At 37.8% G+C, this 18,162-nt stretch overlaps 1 protein-coding gene across 3 annotated transcripts in view; it reads right to left on the reverse strand.

The window, feature by feature from the left end:
- JAKMIP2 (janus kinase and microtubule interacting protein 2) overlaps nt 1–18,162 on the reverse strand; it is a 133,586-nt gene that overhangs the window by 13,628 nt on the left and 101,796 nt on the right. For 2 of the 3 annotated variants that reach the window (XM_079773099.1, XM_079773100.1), the window contains exons 8-18: nt 17,918–17,974; nt 16,767–16,886; nt 15,275–15,403; nt 12,416–12,499; nt 11,687–11,749; nt 9,068–9,166; nt 7,789–7,887; nt 6,064–6,117; nt 5,133–5,198; nt 1,992–2,060; nt 965–1,042 (exon numbers count right to left, since the gene is read on the reverse strand). In XM_079773099.1, coding sequence (XP_079629225.1) covers nt 965–1,042; nt 1,992–2,060; nt 5,133–5,198; nt 6,064–6,117; nt 7,789–7,887; nt 9,068–9,166; nt 11,687–11,749; nt 12,416–12,499; nt 15,275–15,403; nt 16,767–16,886; nt 17,918–17,974 — 918 coding nt within the window. The remainder of the gene's footprint in view (nt 1–964; nt 1,043–1,991; nt 2,061–5,132; nt 5,199–6,063; nt 6,118–7,788; nt 7,888–9,067; nt 9,167–11,686; nt 11,750–12,415; nt 12,500–15,274; nt 15,404–16,766; nt 16,887–17,917; nt 17,975–18,162) is intronic. The other variant, XM_079773101.1, reaches the window with a different exon arrangement.

An 18,162-nucleotide genomic window follows, 5' to 3' on the forward strand; every position in this document is an offset into this window, starting at 1 on the left:
ACATTAAAAGGGAATTAATTAGAGGAAATAATTTAATATTGCCATTTGCCCTTTCTCTATAATAGAAGTGTCAGAGATGAAAGAAAATTAGTAAAATGTATATGAAAACCTTCCTCTTGTCAGAGTCTGGGGCTCACCACGGGACCCAGAGTCAAGTCCCTGCCCACCCACATGCACCTCAAAATTGCGTGAGACCCAGACCTGGCCCAGCACCGGGAGTGGGGTGCAGCCTCAGGTCCCCTGTTAAGCCCTGCTGGGCAGGAGCACAGCCTGAGTTCCACCAACCCAGTACTGGGGATGCACCTTGAAGTCCCCCATCAAGCCCCGCCAGGTGGGGCGCACGGCCTGAGGTCCCCCAGCTTGGCGCTGGGGTGGGGGGAGCAGCCTGAGGTCCCCTAGCCCAGCACCAGGACTGGAAGTGCACCTTGAGGTCCCCTGTCAAGCCGTGCTGGGTGGGGGGTGTGACCTGAGGTCCCCTGTCAAGCCCTGCCAGGTGGGGGGCATGGCCTGAGATCCCCTGTCAAACCCTGCCGGGTGGGGGGCACAGCCTGAGGTCCCCTGTCAAGCCCCACAGGGGCATGGGAGGGCATAGCCTCAGGTCCCTGCTGATTGCTCATTAAGGCTCCTTATGGGAACTTGGCCTCAGCTGTGGGTGCAGCCAACTTTGTGACAGAGTGATGGTCAATTAGCATATTCCCTCTTTATTAGATAGGATTATATAATGATATACATTTAATTTAAAAAATTAAGGTAAAATTAAATATTTATTAAGTATTATAAGGATATTATAACAAAAAGAGCTAGAGATATATTTTCTAAAATAAGAACTGGAAACCACTGAATAAATAAACCATTGCACACTGTGGTCTATTCAAGTATGTGGCATGAAAAATTAAATTGGATGTTTCCCTCCATAGTATTTGATATAAACCCTCTGGGTCTCTTGACTCCTTGCTGTACCTACCATATATGCTTGGTCCAGAGCTTGTTTTCTGTAGTCTAGTTCTTCCTCCAGATAGCCTTTGATTTTGCAGAATTGTTCCTATAAAAAAGGGCCATGTTGATAAATAGAGTCAGCTTAGTTAACCAGAAAGTGATATATAATCATATTGATCAGTGTTTTCTCTAATTCCATCACAAGACAAATCACCAGTATTTGTAAGGTCATCGATTTTGTCTGTTAGGGAAATAGTTCAACTTTCAGCGTCTCACACAGACAATGTGAAAATCAATGGAAAGAAGCACAAAAGACATAATGAACAATGCTTTAAAGGGTTTTTATGCCAATCCAAGAGTATAGATTTTGATAAGATAAATGTTCACTAATAAGTATATCTGTGCAAATATATTATGATAGTGTATTTTTGTAAGGATGTTATGAAATGTAATATAGCAGAGTTGGATAATGAAAAACTCATGCGATGTCATCTGTGTGTGATTAGCAAACACAAAGATAGATAAGAATTCAGAGAGTGGTGGCAATCCCACCCACCACCACAATGCTACTTAATGGGTGTCTGTTCCTGAGGCAGAGCCAGCAAGAACTGGTGATAAATCTAATGTTCCCTTGCAGTCCTCAGCTTCTGTGTGCCTCTCAGATTGTGCACATTTTCCCATTAGTATTTAAAAATATATCTTTGTGTATAATACAGCCCCAAGTACAGTCAGTTATTTCTTTGTGTATATGACTGCCTTCGGTAACATAACCACCTGCAAGACTCATTTTGCTGGTGACTGTCCTGAATACCTCTGAGCTCCAATGCCTAGAACGTGTAATTAATATTTGTGCATTTAAAGAGTTTTCAAGGGTATTTTCAATATAAACAGTTCTTGGAGACTTCTGGGAACTTCCACAGTGTGTACCCAAAATAATGGGAAGGCTACAAACTTTCATCACTGCCAAATAAAACTGGTAGAAAACAATCATTTCCCATTTGCCTGTTCATTTCCCATTTTCCTTTAATTTTATGATACCTCATCTTTGTACTCACCATGTCACTCTCCAATTCCATCATTTTCTGGTGCAGGGCAGCTTCTGCTCCTTCAATTTGCTGGATCCACTGAATAAGACAAAAGTGTTCAACATGACTCCTTGGTATGGTGTACTAGTATATGGTGCTCTCTACTGAGGTGCTTAGTCAGTTCCCCTTATATCTCAGGAAACAGACTAAGTACTGAAATGAAAACTTGGTGCATTTTATCTCTTAGTTCAGAAATAAGACTATAGTTTTCCATTCATTCATTCATTCATTCATTCATTCAACAAATGTATTCATTGATATCTACTATGTGCCAGGCAATGTGCTAGCTGTGATGGTAACCAACACATTTTTTTGCCCAGCAACACATTCTTGCCCACATGGAGAACACCATTGCAGGCTTTCTTGGGAAGTGACAATTGTACTGGAATCTGAACAATGTGTCAAAGGTGATTAGGCAAAAATGAGGGGCAATTTCCAACCAGAAGGGATGTCCAATTCTCCATGGTTGGAGGGAGCATGATGAAAAAAAAGAATGCCAAGTGAGACTGGAGAATTAGCAATTTTTTAATATATAAAATAGTACAGCTAAGTATTAAATAATCATTTTTGTTGAATAGAGACATTTTAAAGCACATAAAAAGAACTTAGAAAATTTTCTTAACACTTAAAACACATAATTCTGTTATGTGACATTGATGTTAGCATTGATCAATTCCCTGAATAAATTTGGATTTTGAATATTACGGTGTGAACCTACCACACATATAACTTAAAAGAACAAGTTCTTATAATGTGTCTCTACCAAGTTAAATATCAGCTTATCCCTTCAGGAGGTAATGGGGCATAATAATTAAGTCTGTAGATCTAGAAGCACACTACTTTGGGTATAAATCCCAATTCTAGCTCTTCATGGTTCTGTGGGCTTGAAAGGCTACCTGATTTCTCTAAGCCTCAACTTCCTTATCTGTAATATGAGATCAATAATAATGTGAAGATTAAAAGATGTATTTCATGTAACTAAGGAGAGCAAATCGCAGATATCATTTCACATGTAAATTCCTCAATATGTATCCCTAACAGATAAGGCCTTTTTTAATTAAAAAGAAAAAAAAAAGCATAACCACAAGGCCATTTCCACATTTTGCAAAATTAACATTAATTCCTTTTGTTGTCTGATACCTGGTTCATATTAAAATTTCCCCAACTGTCAGCAAAATGTCCTTTTTATTATGCTTGGTTTGCTTGAATTAGGATGCTGAAAAAGATCATTTCACTATTTCTTTTCTTTTTCCTAATCCTCACCCGAGGATATTTTTTCACTGATTTTTAAAGAGAGTGGAAGAGAGACAGAAAGACAGAGAGAAATATTGATAAGAGAGAAACACATTGATTGGTTGCCTCCTGTACACGCCCTGACCAGGGCCTGCAACCTGCAACCGGAATCAAACCCGGGGTCCTTGAGTCCGCAGGTCGACGCTCTTTCCACTAAGCCAAACCAGCTAGGGCAATTTCTTAAGTACCTTTTTATTTTATAGCCATTTTTAAAAACGTCTTTGTTTTGTTTGAGTAAGTTGACAGGCTCATTTGATTTGTAGAATTCCCTCATTTCAGATTGTAGTAAGCTGATTGCTTGCTCTTGGTTTCATTTAATTTATAACAAGCTTTATATGCAGTTAGGAATTAAGGAAGCATCTCCAGGGACGTATATAGTTCTCATTAGACCCAACCAAGTATACATGACTCTCAACTATGCGCTGATTTTCAAGGCACCCTGAAGACAGCCAGTTATCAGACTTATCTACCTGCTCTTTCCTCTTCTTTCACTCTTCCTACCATTGACCAGGTTTAGACACAAGGGGGCAGAGCACACTCTCAGGCTGGGCTTTCTGAAGGAGCCTGCAGTGAGCCACTACCAGGTCACAGAATCCTTTGGAAACAATTTGCATGTACACACCCAAGGAAAAGCCCATAAAAAGAGCCACATTCCAATTTACCGCCTCTCAATTGTTAACACCACAAGCCCAAAAATGGCATTACTTATGCTAAAGCCCATGATACCAAACCTAAACTTAACATCTGACCTAATTGCAGTTGTGACCTTTACCGGGAATATAATCTCAGTCAACCAGTCTGGGATTCTCTGGACATCAATGAGGTCATCTGTCCCTGGAGCGCTTCTCTCTTCCCCATAGGCTCAAGAGGCAACCTGCATGATAAAACCTTTCCCTGCCTCCCCCGCAAAAAAGATGTCCTGGCCTAAAAACACTGGTTTATTTTCTTTTGTTAATAGCTCCCTAGCCCCACCTTTCTTCCTATAAAAGCTTTCCATTTTGCACAACCTCTAAGAACACTGTTGTAGTTGCTAGACGGGATGCTGCCCAATCCACGAATCGCTTAAAAAGCCAAGGAGATTTTCAAATTTAAGAAAGTGCCATATGATTTCACTCATATGTGGAATCTAATGAACAAAATAAACTAACAGACAAAGTAGAAACTCATAAGTAGAGAACAGACTGACAGTTGTCAGAGGGGAAGGGAGCTGGGGGACTGGATGAAAAAGGTGAAGGGATTAAGCAAAAACAAAACAAAACATAACAAACAAAAAGAAACCATCATAGACACAGACAACACTATGGTGATTACCAGAGGGAAAGGAGGGTGGGAGGGAGTTGCCAGAGAGTAAATGGGGGTAAATGGTGACAGAAGGAGATTTGAGTTGTGGTGGTAAACACACAATGCAATATACAGATGATGTATTAGAGAATTGTACACCTGAAACCTATATAATTTTATTGATCAATGTCACCGCAATAAATTAAATAAAAAAATATTCAAATATACTCGGTTGAATTTCGTTCTAACAAAACCCTTCTTTATCAGTTTCCCATCTTGGTAAGGATTGCTTGAATAATGTAATTTAGAAGGTTTTCCGTTTTCAAAGAATTCTATTTTTAAGAGACTTCAAAGCAAGAATTATCTATCCACCACCCCAAATCAGTGTGTAGACTTTTTTTGGTGTGTGTTTTCATTCTATTTGAGCTGTCTCATCCTGAAAAATAAAATCTTTATTAGGTATTCAATAACCCTCCCCTACTTTTTAGGTGTTAAGGCAGGCACGGAGATGATTTGAAAGTCAGTACAATTTATTACCTTCTCTGCCAGGGACAGCACAGTGCTGGCCTGAATTATGGCCACTTGTTCTTCATTTCTTAAATTCTGTGAAAAAGACAGAAAAAAAATAAGCTGAAGACACTTCAGATATTTACATTTTCAGAAAATATTGCCTAAGTGCTTGCCACAGACACAAATTCATGGAACCTTAACATATGTTCTATTTAGTAATAATTCTTAACAAAGAGTTCATTGAAAACCTATAAAAAGTATATTGTGAATTTCTTATACCTCTCAAATACTGACTTGATTTTGTTTCACTATAAGAATCTTCATTAATAGTCATGTTATGAGAAAAGCATAAACCAAAATGAAATAAAGAGTAATCTCTGCATGGCAGTTTCATGCGATTTCATTGATAATGTTCTCTCCTTCGACAACTGTTTAAGGGGAAAAATGGTGTAACTCCTCAACCTACATGTATCATTCATCTAATATCTCCAAGAATAGTCCTCCCACTGAATTAATATGCCTGGACCCTGCCTGGAAGGTGTTTTTGAAAAGAAAAAGGACTATAGCTTCCAGGTCCATTTTTATGTGGCTGCCACCAACCCTACTATTTAGCACCATTTGCAACTGCATGACTGATTAATTTCACGTTGGATGCCTCCAAGCAACAGTCAGAAGGCAATCAGCTTTAACCACTGCAGATGTGGTTGGCATTCAAATCAGAAACCTGCTCATGAAAAGCATTTTACCAGTTCCCATTTCTGTCACTACCTTTCAGAGATCCTTACAATCCTTTAGCCAAGTTGTCTGATAAACTGTTGATTCTCTCTGGAGAGCTACATCTTTCAGTGCACATGGCCTCCCACCTGCTATTATTTCACACGTGACACATTGGCAAGGAATTCTTGCCTCTTGTTAGGAAAATTCATATCTTTCCTGCACTTATTTAATTCATACTTACCCCATTGTCACCCAAGATATCAAGCTGCTTGATGAGATCAGGGATGTTCACATCCTGCAAAATCAAGGAGATACACTCAAGTCAAAGACACAAATGTGGTTTACCATTCTTCCAGTCCCCCAAGCCTAATATAGAGAAGACATTTTAACCCTGTAATTCCTTGGGTTTTCAATCAGGCACGCCTGGTTTTAAATTTCCACTGTGCTTCTTACAAGCTGTGTGAACTTTGGAAAACTACTTAACAGTTCATTCTCAATTTCGCCAATTACAAAATGAAGGTAAAAAATACCTCCTTCATAGGCTGATCTTGAGGAGAAACAGATTATGTACAAAAGAGTCCAGAATATAGTGAAGGCTTGCATTAGCTGATTAACTTTTTTAAAATAGTTGTCCATTTTTTTCAGTCATGGTAGACTTCAGATATAAAGAAAAATAATAGGTAGTAAATATAAATAATGAGCCAACTTCATTCTAATTAATGGAATTCTGACTTGGTTGAGATTTTGACTGCCACATAAACTATAATGCAGTTCCTTTTTTTTCATTGAGCTTTAATTTCATCTTTTGGAAACAGCTGATTTTTACTATAATCCTGACATCAGATTAAAGCAAGTAAACTACATTTGGATATAAATGACATCCATTGGATTATGTTGTTTATGATTTATCGAAAGAAAAAAGTATCCAAGGAAAAGATGAAGCAAAGTACTTTCATTTAATTAGAGCTGAATAAAAAATTACTTTGCTTTACAAATTTTCATGTAGCCCAGGAAGGCCAGAGTTTAAACATTGTGAAAGTGGTTTAAGATGGAAGTCAAGGAAGCACAATTTTACTACCTCATCCCCTCCACCTACCCCACACTTTTTACCTCATTAGTACCACTTTCTCCTCTATGTTCAAATGCAGTATAGCAGATCCTACCACAGGGGAAAGTCTAGCTCATTCTCATAGGCAGAGAGAAGGCAACTAACGCAGGATATTTGGCAGCTCAAAGTGGGAGCAGGAAGGGCCATGCAGAAGGTAAGGAGAGGCCAGGAATAGCGGGGGCTTCCCAGCTTCACTTCTGGAATAGATATTTGCCATGTGATTTCATTACATTGAAGGACAATATTGATCCCAGGAGATGGAGCCATCTCCATTCAACCTTAATATTATTTTCAATGTATTCCAATATCACTACAGATAGAAGTATATTTTGTCAAATTGAGCACAATATGTTATAAACTTTCAAAAGAGAAATCTTCCCTTAATTAAACATACCTAAAGAGATGCTGACCTAGACAATTTCAAGGTCTCTTTTAATGCTGAAATTCCAAGATTATGAATTCCACAGCACTTACAGCCAACATCACAACAGAGGGACTCAACAAGTACATTTTTACCCACATACTTGAAATATGTTTATTGAAGTACTGAATTCATTGGATATTTCCTCTAGATAATTAAAGGTCATTATATTAATATTTTGAATTCATATTCTTTATGTTACTCCGTTCTAAATAATCATGGCTTCCTTGTTCTTTGTTGTTATATTTCACACATCTGTCACACATTTATTTTATGTTCTGCTGATTTTCCAATGGACATGACTACTTTCAATTGTTACCCAGTTTGTATCAAAATGACATCCAGTGACTGAAAGACAAAAGTCATGAGCAAACCCCTTTTCCAATTCACAGTTTTTCTACTTTCTTACAAACATAAAACATCAAATATCTGCCTACCTTGACACCTTCTTTCATACAGTAGATCTGGAGAGCACTCACACCATCTGAGAATGGGTGAATTTGTAGATTAAATGGAGGGGACCGTCTCTCTCTTTCCTTGAAATACAGTGGAGAATATATGGGCATTAAAAAAAAAGTAACAACTGATTAAACACTAAACCAGTTGTCTGCTATTTCAGCAGTGTATCAATATGACATTTGGCAAAAAAAGAAAAAAAGAAAAAAAAGAACTCAAGATGTTCATGATTAAATTTAATGGAAAGAACTGATTCGTCAACAAAGGTATGGAAGGGAATTTATAGATGGTGTCATCCTATCTTGCAAATTTTTTTTATCAGGGTAATGTGGGAAGTGGAGTTGCAATTCAAACTATCTGAATATTTAGAGCTTTCAGGTATCACAAAGAGTTATCTTTTAACCATGAAGTTTTATGGCAGCTAACAGACTTTTGCATATTCAATCCACTCAAGCTTTATGATTAAGATACTGTATATGGGCTACCAAAGACAATTCTTTTTCATTGAAGTATACTGACTGCTAACTCTATCCGGACCTAATTTGAAAGAACCTCAAGAAGAAATTTTTGGCAGAATAAGAGAAATAAAATATGAATGTTTCTTATCCTTTACATTTCAACATACATTCAACCAGATCCTAAGCCAGATTCTGCATGATACAATCAAAATCTTACTTGATTGATATGTTTTACTTAAAAAACAAAAACAACTCTGAAATTTGGTCAGATTAACCAAAGTATTTCCCAAAACAAGTTACCTTGCTTCTTAGCTTTTGGCATAAATGCATTATAGACTAAAAAAGTTGACTGATAAATTCAAATGTATAATGATAAAATAATTTTGCATATAGTACATTTTGAAATATAATTCTTAAGGTGACCTTTTTGGAGTCAGAATTAAATGAAGGATGGAAATTATTATTTAAAAGCAATGAATCATTGATGAAGTTTGAAATCGATTCTTTAAATTATTTAAAATCTATTCATTAGTCTTGTTCATCAAGGCATTAATAGTGCTGAAATAATACAGTATCAGGGCAGACATCCTGAATTGCATCAATGCTTTACCTCTCACTAATCACAGGACTTGGGCGACGGATTCAACCGTACTTGCCTCATCTATAAAACCTTGATTGTGGTTGTGAGGTCCAATGAGAGTATGCAGCTGAAATGCTTAATTCAGTACCTCACACAAAGCATGTGCTCCGTGTGTGTTAGCTGTTATGATTATTATCATCATTATGATCATCATTTCCTTACTTCTAGCTCTAGGTTTCGAAACTCCAGCAGTTCATTCTGGTCTCTGGCATCCTGCAGTTCCTGTTGTAACCGGTGATTTTCTGCCTCCTGCTTTTCTATCTAATAAAGTAAATCCTCAAGTTAGGAGAACATTGCCAATACAACTTTACAAAGCAAGCATAGACAGCATTCATTTACTCAGTGAATAAATCATCTAGAAAAAAAAATCCCAAGTAGATGTGACTATGGCAAGTATTTGGCTTTCCTTCTAGTTATCCTTCAGTTGAGTTTTTCAGGTCATAGAGGAAAACACCGGAGGACACCTCCATTCATTGAGATAAAGTCTAGAGACCCTATGAGTAGTGGATCTGAGGGTACTCATTATGGCCTTGTTGGGGATCCCAGAAGTAGATTTAATGGGGTAAATAATGGAAACCTATACCTCTTATTTCTGGAGTTACAAGTTGTCAGGAAAATAATTTTGAAAAAACATCTCTGATCATAGATAAACTTTGCTGAATTCTAGTTACCTTCAGAGTAAAGCCAAACTTCTCAATATGGAATTTAAAAACCTTGATATTCTGGTTACCAGGTAGCTTTCCAGTTTTAAATGTTACCACTCTCATCTCAACACATTCACACACTCACATGAACACATACACACTAGAATCCAGAAACCCAGATCTACCCCATGGACTGACTACTTCAGGGGCTGTCTTTGCTCATCTGTCTGCCTAAGAGGGGTCCCCCCACTTCTTTTCTAGGTGAGGAAATTCCACACTTCCTTGAACACCAAGCTCCAACATCTCCTACTGTAAGAGCTTCCATGTCTACCCATTCAGAAATAATAACTCCTCCTCTGTCCTGAGGAAGCATGGAATTAAGTTGGCTGTGTATGAACATGACTCACCCTATAGACAGGGTCCATGTCTACAAGGAATCAACAAATTTCATGATCTGCAAAGGGGTATGGGCTGCCTTTGATATTAGCTATGCGGGTAGACATTACTCACAGTAATTATTTAAAACCTTAAAGTTAAAAATAAAAAATAAAAAAAAACAGGGGCTTTTCAGCATAGGATGGATTTTATTTTCCCAAGTATACATACTTGAAGTAGGATGCTTTGCTTTATTGTTGTTTCAGTTCTGTTTCACTCTTAAAAATCTGAGCTCAACATTCTGCTTTTAGCCCAGAGAAATCAAGACCAAATGAAAACAGACAGAAGACATAATGGAAATTATTTTTTAGATGATAAAAAGATGTAACAGCATATTACTGAGCATCTCTGAGACCACTAAAGTCCTCTTTTTCTCATAGCCTCATGATATACAAAATTTAGAGGAAAATAAAGATGGCAAAATAGTGAGCTGCATGACATTAATTCAAGTCAATTCAAGTTTTTTACACTAGATTGTTGTGGTCAAGTAAATTTTTGAAAGTTTTTGAAGTTGACTTAGATCACAAAAATATTCTACTTTCTAGCATCTTGGATTGGGATTAGAGATGGGATATTTGGGGAAATTCCTGGTTCTGGTGTTTAGTGCTAGCAAGTAGATAATTGGTTTGTAGGTTGTAATTCACAGACCAGAGCCAATGTGTAATGAGGTTTCTTTGTAGGGACCCTTAACCTTTCTGAGAGTATGAGTTCTCAGTCCTGAAATACTCACCTACTTTGTATCTATCAGTCCTGTCTCTAATCATGCAGAAAGTGAGATAGGATGTCCTAACTCTGCCAGGCCAGAGGGGAAGGAGGACAAGTATCTTCTTTCCTTTCTCTGTGGTTAATTTCTATTATTTGTCAAAGCTAGTAAATATTGGCAGAAAGTATTCTAAGATAACTGCTATATAATTTTGGGTAGACCTACAGAATTATTTCCCTTATTCCAATGGGCTTTCAAATTCTGTTTTTGTCAAGAAAAATATAAAGGATTATGTTGCAATTTTTAAATTATATTCCTGGAAAGTGAATACCAAAGGAAAAGCCACCTTTCAACTTAAAATGATCAGTTATATTTCATTGCCCCCGATCAAAATAACCTATCAATTGGGACTAAACCAGCCTTTTGCATCTTGATTTGTTGAACAAAATCCTGGACATGAAATTTTGTGCTTTCGAGGAATCATTTCCAAAGTTCTTTTATTTAAAAAAATGAACAGCCAAGTTGAGCAAAAAAGACTAAAAGTGAAAACTGCCTGTGATAGGCTGCAGCACAGTATTGGAGTCATAACCGGTCACTTCCTTGCACAAAATAACAAGTCCTATTCACAGTGTGCTTTTTGTAGATGGACAACCATATAGGATGTGTGCACGTGTGGGGGTGTGTGTGTGTATATATATATATGTATGTACAGCATATATACAGTATATATATATATATATAGTTAACACATCAATAGGTGTCAAGGATCACATCCTTTTGCGTCGGCGCAATGCCCAGCACAGAGCCATGCACACGTGCCACTCCACTGATGGTGATGGCGGTGACAGGGATGCAGTCGAGCACGCAGCAGAGGAGAATACAGCGCCGAGAAGCCACCCCTTCCCTTGGCCCCTGTGCCACTCCTGAGAGGACCCCTGCTGCTCCTGGATCTCTCATCATTGTCTCCTCTGCCCCACTAGGGTATTGCGCCCAACATACCTTTTCTAAAAGCTCCTGGTTTCTCTTAATGAAAAGTTGTTTATCTTCTACCCAGTGTGAATCCTGTTTGACAAAGAATATCGCGCAGTCAGCATTTCAGAGTGGCACGAAAGAGCCCGTGTTGTCAAACCACTTTGCCAGAGCTGTCTTCTTTTCACCCAGTTTGTTTGCCTGCCAACCACTGGTAAATGACACCCACCCCTGCCAGCTCCTTATTCAAAGACACTGGGGCCAAAGTTGCCAGGAAAATTTAACCCCCTTTTCATTGTCACTCACTACCTCTACCTTTTTCAGTCTGAATAATCCAGGACCAGCCTTTTGGGGACTCAGAAGTGACCACACAGGCAAAAAGTGACAAGGGTCAGAATGCACACAGGCTAGATACATATGGATGGAAAACATTAAAATGCAGAACCATAAATGTAGCATAGAGGCAACGAATGCAGCTGCAGGGGTGGGTCTTTGTCTTAGCAGTTTATGACCACTCTAGGCTATCGGTACAGGGCTTCTCTTCCTCTGGCATTCTCCCTCTTGCCCAGCCTCATTCGCTGGTGTAGCTGGGTTCACGCTCTGGCCAGAAAAACACCAGGGACAGAAACATAGCGCTGAACATTCTGACACGTTTGAGAAAGGTCACTGTGGAGAGCCAAGCCGTGTCCTGGGTGTGGCCCATGCACAAGGGTGATCTAGAGGAAGGTCAGATCGAATTGCCAGCAACCAAATGCCTACCTGCCCTTTCTGAGCCAGGGTCGCTTCCAGATCTTCAATTTTGGCTTTATACCTTAGCACCTCTGCTTGGAGCTGTTCTTGAGCCTAGTGAAATAAAAAATCCAGAACTTAGTAAGTAAAATGGTAATTCAATATTTTTCTTCCCCTCATCTTCCTTGATTAGAACTCAACAAGGAAAAAAAGAAGAAGGATATTCTATGACCAAAGAATCCCTTAAAACTATTTTTATGATTCTAATTCTTGCTTAAGACTTTCAGTGGCTCCTTTTGCTATTGGGTAAAATTCAAGCTCTTTAGGATTTGAGATTTCCTGTTATATTTCCAATCTTTTCACACTGTTCAGGAACACTACAGTCCACCCCTTACTTGCTGGTGATCTCCCTGTCTCCTAAATATGCTTTGTGAGTCTCCAACTTGCTCTCATTTGAAAAGCCTTCTCCCATTTTGCCTCTCCAAAATCTTTCCATTCATTCATAGCCATCTTTGTGACCTAAATCTAAATCCAATTATTTATGTATGTATGTTTCCATGTATTTGTCAAGTATTACGTGTATTAATAGTTTTCATCACTGATCTTTTAAGGAATAACCCTACTTCATTTAGTGTAGTAATTTATTTTTAGATACTCTTGTATTTTCTCTGTTTATGATTCCATTTTCTGCAAAAATTAGGTTTTGTTTTTTCTGAACATACATATATTTTTCTCTTCTCTTATGATCTGCATAAATTCTTTGTTACAAAGGTGAATAAAGTCAGGAATGGTAGGTATTCTTTCCTTATTCCTTATTGTGAGGAGAATATTTATTTGGACTGTTAAATGTTATATTTACCTTTATCAGGTTAAAAAAATGCCAAGCTTAATTTTGCTAAGAATTATTTTAACTTTGAATGGGTGTTGAGTATACTCTATCTTTTTTTCTTGCATCGAAATAATTTTATCTTTTGTTTTCATTGATACTATTTCATCTATATTATATTGTCTATTTTTTTTATTTCTACTTCTTTGAATTTACTGTGCTGCTCTTTTTCCAACATCTTGATTCATTTTAGACTATTTTGCTTTGAATGTTGTGTTTTTTATTTTATTTTATTCTAATAGCCAGAGATAAAGCTAAACCTTTATTTAGATGGGAAAGTGAGGTAAGAGAAAGACAATTAATTTCTATATGACCAGCTCTCCAAAACACAAGGCATATGCTATTATTTTAATTGGCAATACTATATTGGTAAGAGTGCTTAATAAATGCTGATAATGAAAAGCACAACTATTATAGTTATAGGACATAAATATGAAGGCGCACACATATACCCCTTTCTGATGATTGCTTTTTTGTAAACATGTTTACTCTATATATGTATGTGCATGTATATATGTCACCACTTAAAAATATATAACTATAATATCTATTCTTTCCCACTAAGCAATTAACAGTAGGTCCTACAGCACCCCTCAGCATACTCTACCAGTGGTCGGCAAACAGCAGCTCGTGAGCCACATGCAGCTCTTTGGCCCCTTGAGTGTGGCTTTTCCACAAAATACCACGGCCTGGGCAAGTCTATTTTGAAGAAGTGGCATTAGAAGAAGTTTAAGTTTAAAAAATTTGGCTCTCAAAAGAAATTTCAATCGTTGTACTGTTGATATTTGGCTCTGTTGACTAATGAGTTTGCCGACCACTGCTCCTGACCAAGGGTGGGGAACATCCAGCCCACAGGACATATAAGGCCCATGGTTTAGCCTTCCCAAGGCATTAGGGTTGAGTTCATTAAATGTTTGACCAGATATATAGCAGGCTAATTTCTAAGTTGATGATTTTGTATGGCCCAGAAATTATGTTATAAATATCCAAATGGGCCCTTGGCAGAAAAAGGGCCTGCTCCAGACCCTCTAAATAGGAAGGAGGATAAAACCACTGAGGGATCACACTCCTTTTTGCCCCTTGTTAATCTATGGGGCAGTTATGACATGGTGGTTCTAACTCTGAACTCAGAAAGACTAGGTTCATATCCTAGCTGTAATCTAAGCTACATATTCTCATTTTAATTGAGCTAACTAAGCTACATTTAACTCTTCCTAAGATATTATTTCTACTCTTATAAAAAGAAGATAACAAAAGCATTTAATGCATAGGGCTATTTTAGGATTACATGATATAAATGTATATAACATGCTCAGCACAATGCCTGGAACACAACAAGCACTAAATAAGTGTTAAATGTTAGTATTGTGTGTGTTTATTTTTATATTTTTGAAATAGGCTTATGAGAGGCAGTTGTAAAAAATGAAAGGAACATCTGATCCAGTAAGACTTGAGTTGGAATCTCAGTTTCCCACATATTACCTGTGTGATCTTGGGCAATTCAATGAACCTCTCTCAGCCTCAAATTCCTCTTTTACAAAATACCTGCCTTTGGGAGCTGTCACAGGGATTAAATGAGATATTGGAAGAGGAAATTCTTGGTAGGCTGTCAATGTAATGCTGTGTACTTATTAACTAAGAAAAGAAACTGGCTAACCATTGCTTTTGAAAGATAAAAGCGGTGGTGTGTGTGTTTTTTTCTCAAGCAAGAAACTGAAAAAATGGATTATCAACATTCAATATTGTCTAGTTTTGAAAATGTAAGTTTTCAAATAGCAAGATACTCAACTATCTAAAAGAAACAAAAGCATCGATCCAGGCTGGTTCTAATGCCTCTAGATCCAAGGCTTGTTGACATAAAAGATACAACAGTTCAAAAGCCGCTGAGGAGAGGAAGGCACATGGAAAGCTACCCTATTGATATTTTTATGTCCGTGATTCTTTGAAGCTGCAAGGGCTGCGTAAAAAGCCAGTTCCGAGTACTCTCCGAGACATTCACTAACCTTGGCCTCCCTTTCAGCGTCGATGATGCCTCCAGTCTGCTCCTGCAGGAGGGCATATGCTCTTTGGAGGGCCTGGTACTCTTTTGTTAGTTGGCGAAATCGTAGCTCAGATTCTTCAGCTGCTAAACTCTTGAGGTAGAAAAATAAAAAAGCCAAAGAATAATTATGCTATGTTTAGGTTCTGTGTCCAATGTGAAATATTAACCTCTGTCTACTTAAAAAAAATTACCTTTACTGTTGAAAGTATTACAGATGTCCCTCCCCCACCCGCATTGACACCATCCGCCTCAATCCTGCCCCTCCCCAGGCCTTCCCTGTACTATTGTCTGCTCATGTGCTATGCATATAAGTTCAGAAGTTAAAGGTTTGTTTGATTTTGAATTCTGTGTGACTTATTCTTAATTCTAAAGTATGTGGATGGACAAAAATACTGTAGTACTTTAGGAGAGGGTGTTGGGGGCTGGGTCAAAAGGTGAAGGGATTAAGAACTACAAATTGGTGGTTACAAAATAGTCACAGGAATATAAAGTACAGCGTAGGGAATATAGTGAATAATATTGTAATAACTATGTATGGTGCCAGGTAGGTACTGGAACTATCGGGGCGACACTTTGTAAAGCATATGGTTGTCTAACTACTATGCTGTACACCTGAAACCAATACAAAATAATATTGAAAATAAATTGTAATTGAAAAATAAAATTTAAAAATATACTGTAATACTTTCAAGATGGATACCACAGAAATGCTTTACTACTTATTTTAATAAGAGAAGCATTTGTTTATACATTTCTAATTATTACCTCTTTGGGCTTGGGTTAACAGTCAATATTGGACCCAAATGAGAAGAATGTGTACCCTGATTATGGGTCCAAATTTGAAAAATGATATTCATAGTTTTAGTCTCACTTGTTTTCAATACATTCATATCCAACAACTTCTTCCCCAGATAAATTATGAAAAACATAGTTTTACAGCTTAAGATCTCAGACTTTAGAGCACAATACAATCACAAGGGAGTTCTGGGAAAAATGCAGATTTGGGGGTTCCACTCTATAGATCCTGGGTCAGGAGCTGTGTGGTAGGGTCTAGGTGTTTTCATTGTAATTGAACTCCTTAGATGGTTCTGATGAAGGTGGTTGACAGTGCACACTGTTTAACAGTGTCTCAGATTATATCTACAAGCTTGTTCCTTGGTTCACAGGTTCCCTCGCTGAAGAATTCGGGACAGTAACTTTTATTTTGAAAGAGGTCTTCAAGTTACAGAGCTGAACTTTAGAGAATCTTGTAAAAGGGCTACATGACACAAGTGAACTATTTTCTAAGAGGTATCAAAATCAAGTGTGCTCTCAAAATTGGTCTGAAGTCTTATTTCACTATTATGAAATCATTTTGTGCTGTTCAAAAAGGAGATAAAGAAGTGAAATGCTTTCTCTCCCCCTTAAAAGAAAGATTTGGTGACATTATCACCAAAGGCTAGAGAAAGGCTTACTTCATCTAAGTCATCATCGGGAGTAGCTGGTGTTCGGTCTGTTCGGAATGAGGCCATGGATGATGTCTCTGAGTCCATGGAGTCATCGTCATAACCAATAAATGGGTCCAAAACAGGCCTCTAATGGAGGGAAAGTACATATTTACTGACACAGGTAAAAGAGGGAAAAGTTGACACATTATTAAAGCACTGTCAACTGGCATACGTGCAAATGATTATAAACGACATGGATCCTTTAATGCTTCCTTGATGAAATAAAAATATGGAGATGACCATAATAATTCCAATGAATGTTTGTCCTATATTATTCAATTTCTGTTATTTTTTTGGAAAACTCACTAACATTGGCTCTCTTCATAGAAACATCGTAGCCTCTTTTATAGTACATTGTATACCATGGTGAGTTTATGTCATTTACTCCTTTCAGTATTTAAAACTAATCAAGGGACTCTGAAAGGCCAGGTATCTCTGTGAAGAGGATGATCAAATTGAAGTCTTATCACCTCATTCCATAACCAAATGAAATGATGTCCCCAATAAAACCAAAAATCAAACAGACAAATTAAACAAGACTTTGTGATTTTATCTGTATTATAAAAACCCAGTGGCCCTAACACCGTAAAGACCAAAGACCGGCACGGGTGGGCGGGGCTGTGCGCTTGGCGAGGCACACTCTGGTGGGTGCAGCTGCGCGATTTCGCGCGCTGAGCTTCTAGTTATTTAATAAGAGGCTACACAGATATTGGTGAATTGGGAAAATCATTACCCATAATACTGTGCAAGTAAATAATGAAAATAGATTAATCAGTGATAGGGTAGGTAACAGATGCTAATATTCAGTGAGGGACATCCAATCCTATGTGTCACTTGTACGTTCCTGGAGTATGACTCCAACTTGTCAGATAACCCTTTCTATGTCAAGCCTTCTGGCTTCCTAACTCAGAGAAAGTCATACTAAAGCAAACCTTTCCAGGTTAAAATGTCTTGGACTTCTGAAAACTGTCAAGAGAAGAGATTTTCTTCTAGTAAATAAAGCCCATGGTTTGAATTTCTCAGGAACATCTGACTTATCACATCTTTGCAGGAAGATTCCTTGGCAAGCCTCACTTCTCTGGCTGTGGCAAAGCCTGCTAACCTAGTTTTCTCATTACCTTAATTGGCTTGGAACTTCTTCTATGCTTTCTTCTGCGGATGAGCTTTTCTCGGTCCTGGAAAACAGACCAAGGACTTTTCAGACCTTGAATTGGTACATTTTTCCTTATAGGTTTTGTTGTTGTTTGCTTTGATTTGCTTTGCAAAGACAGAGTTGTTTTTCCCAGAGACATTACATATTTCTATTTAAGGTAAGATTATATTGCCCGACTGGTGTGGCTTAGTGGTTGAGCAGCAAACCATA

The sequence above is a fragment of the Cnephaeus nilssonii genome (assembly GCF_951640355.1).
Source record: "Cnephaeus nilssonii genome assembly, chromosome: 5".
Taxonomy (NCBI): domain Eukaryota; kingdom Metazoa; phylum Chordata; class Mammalia; order Chiroptera; family Vespertilionidae; genus Cnephaeus; species Cnephaeus nilssonii.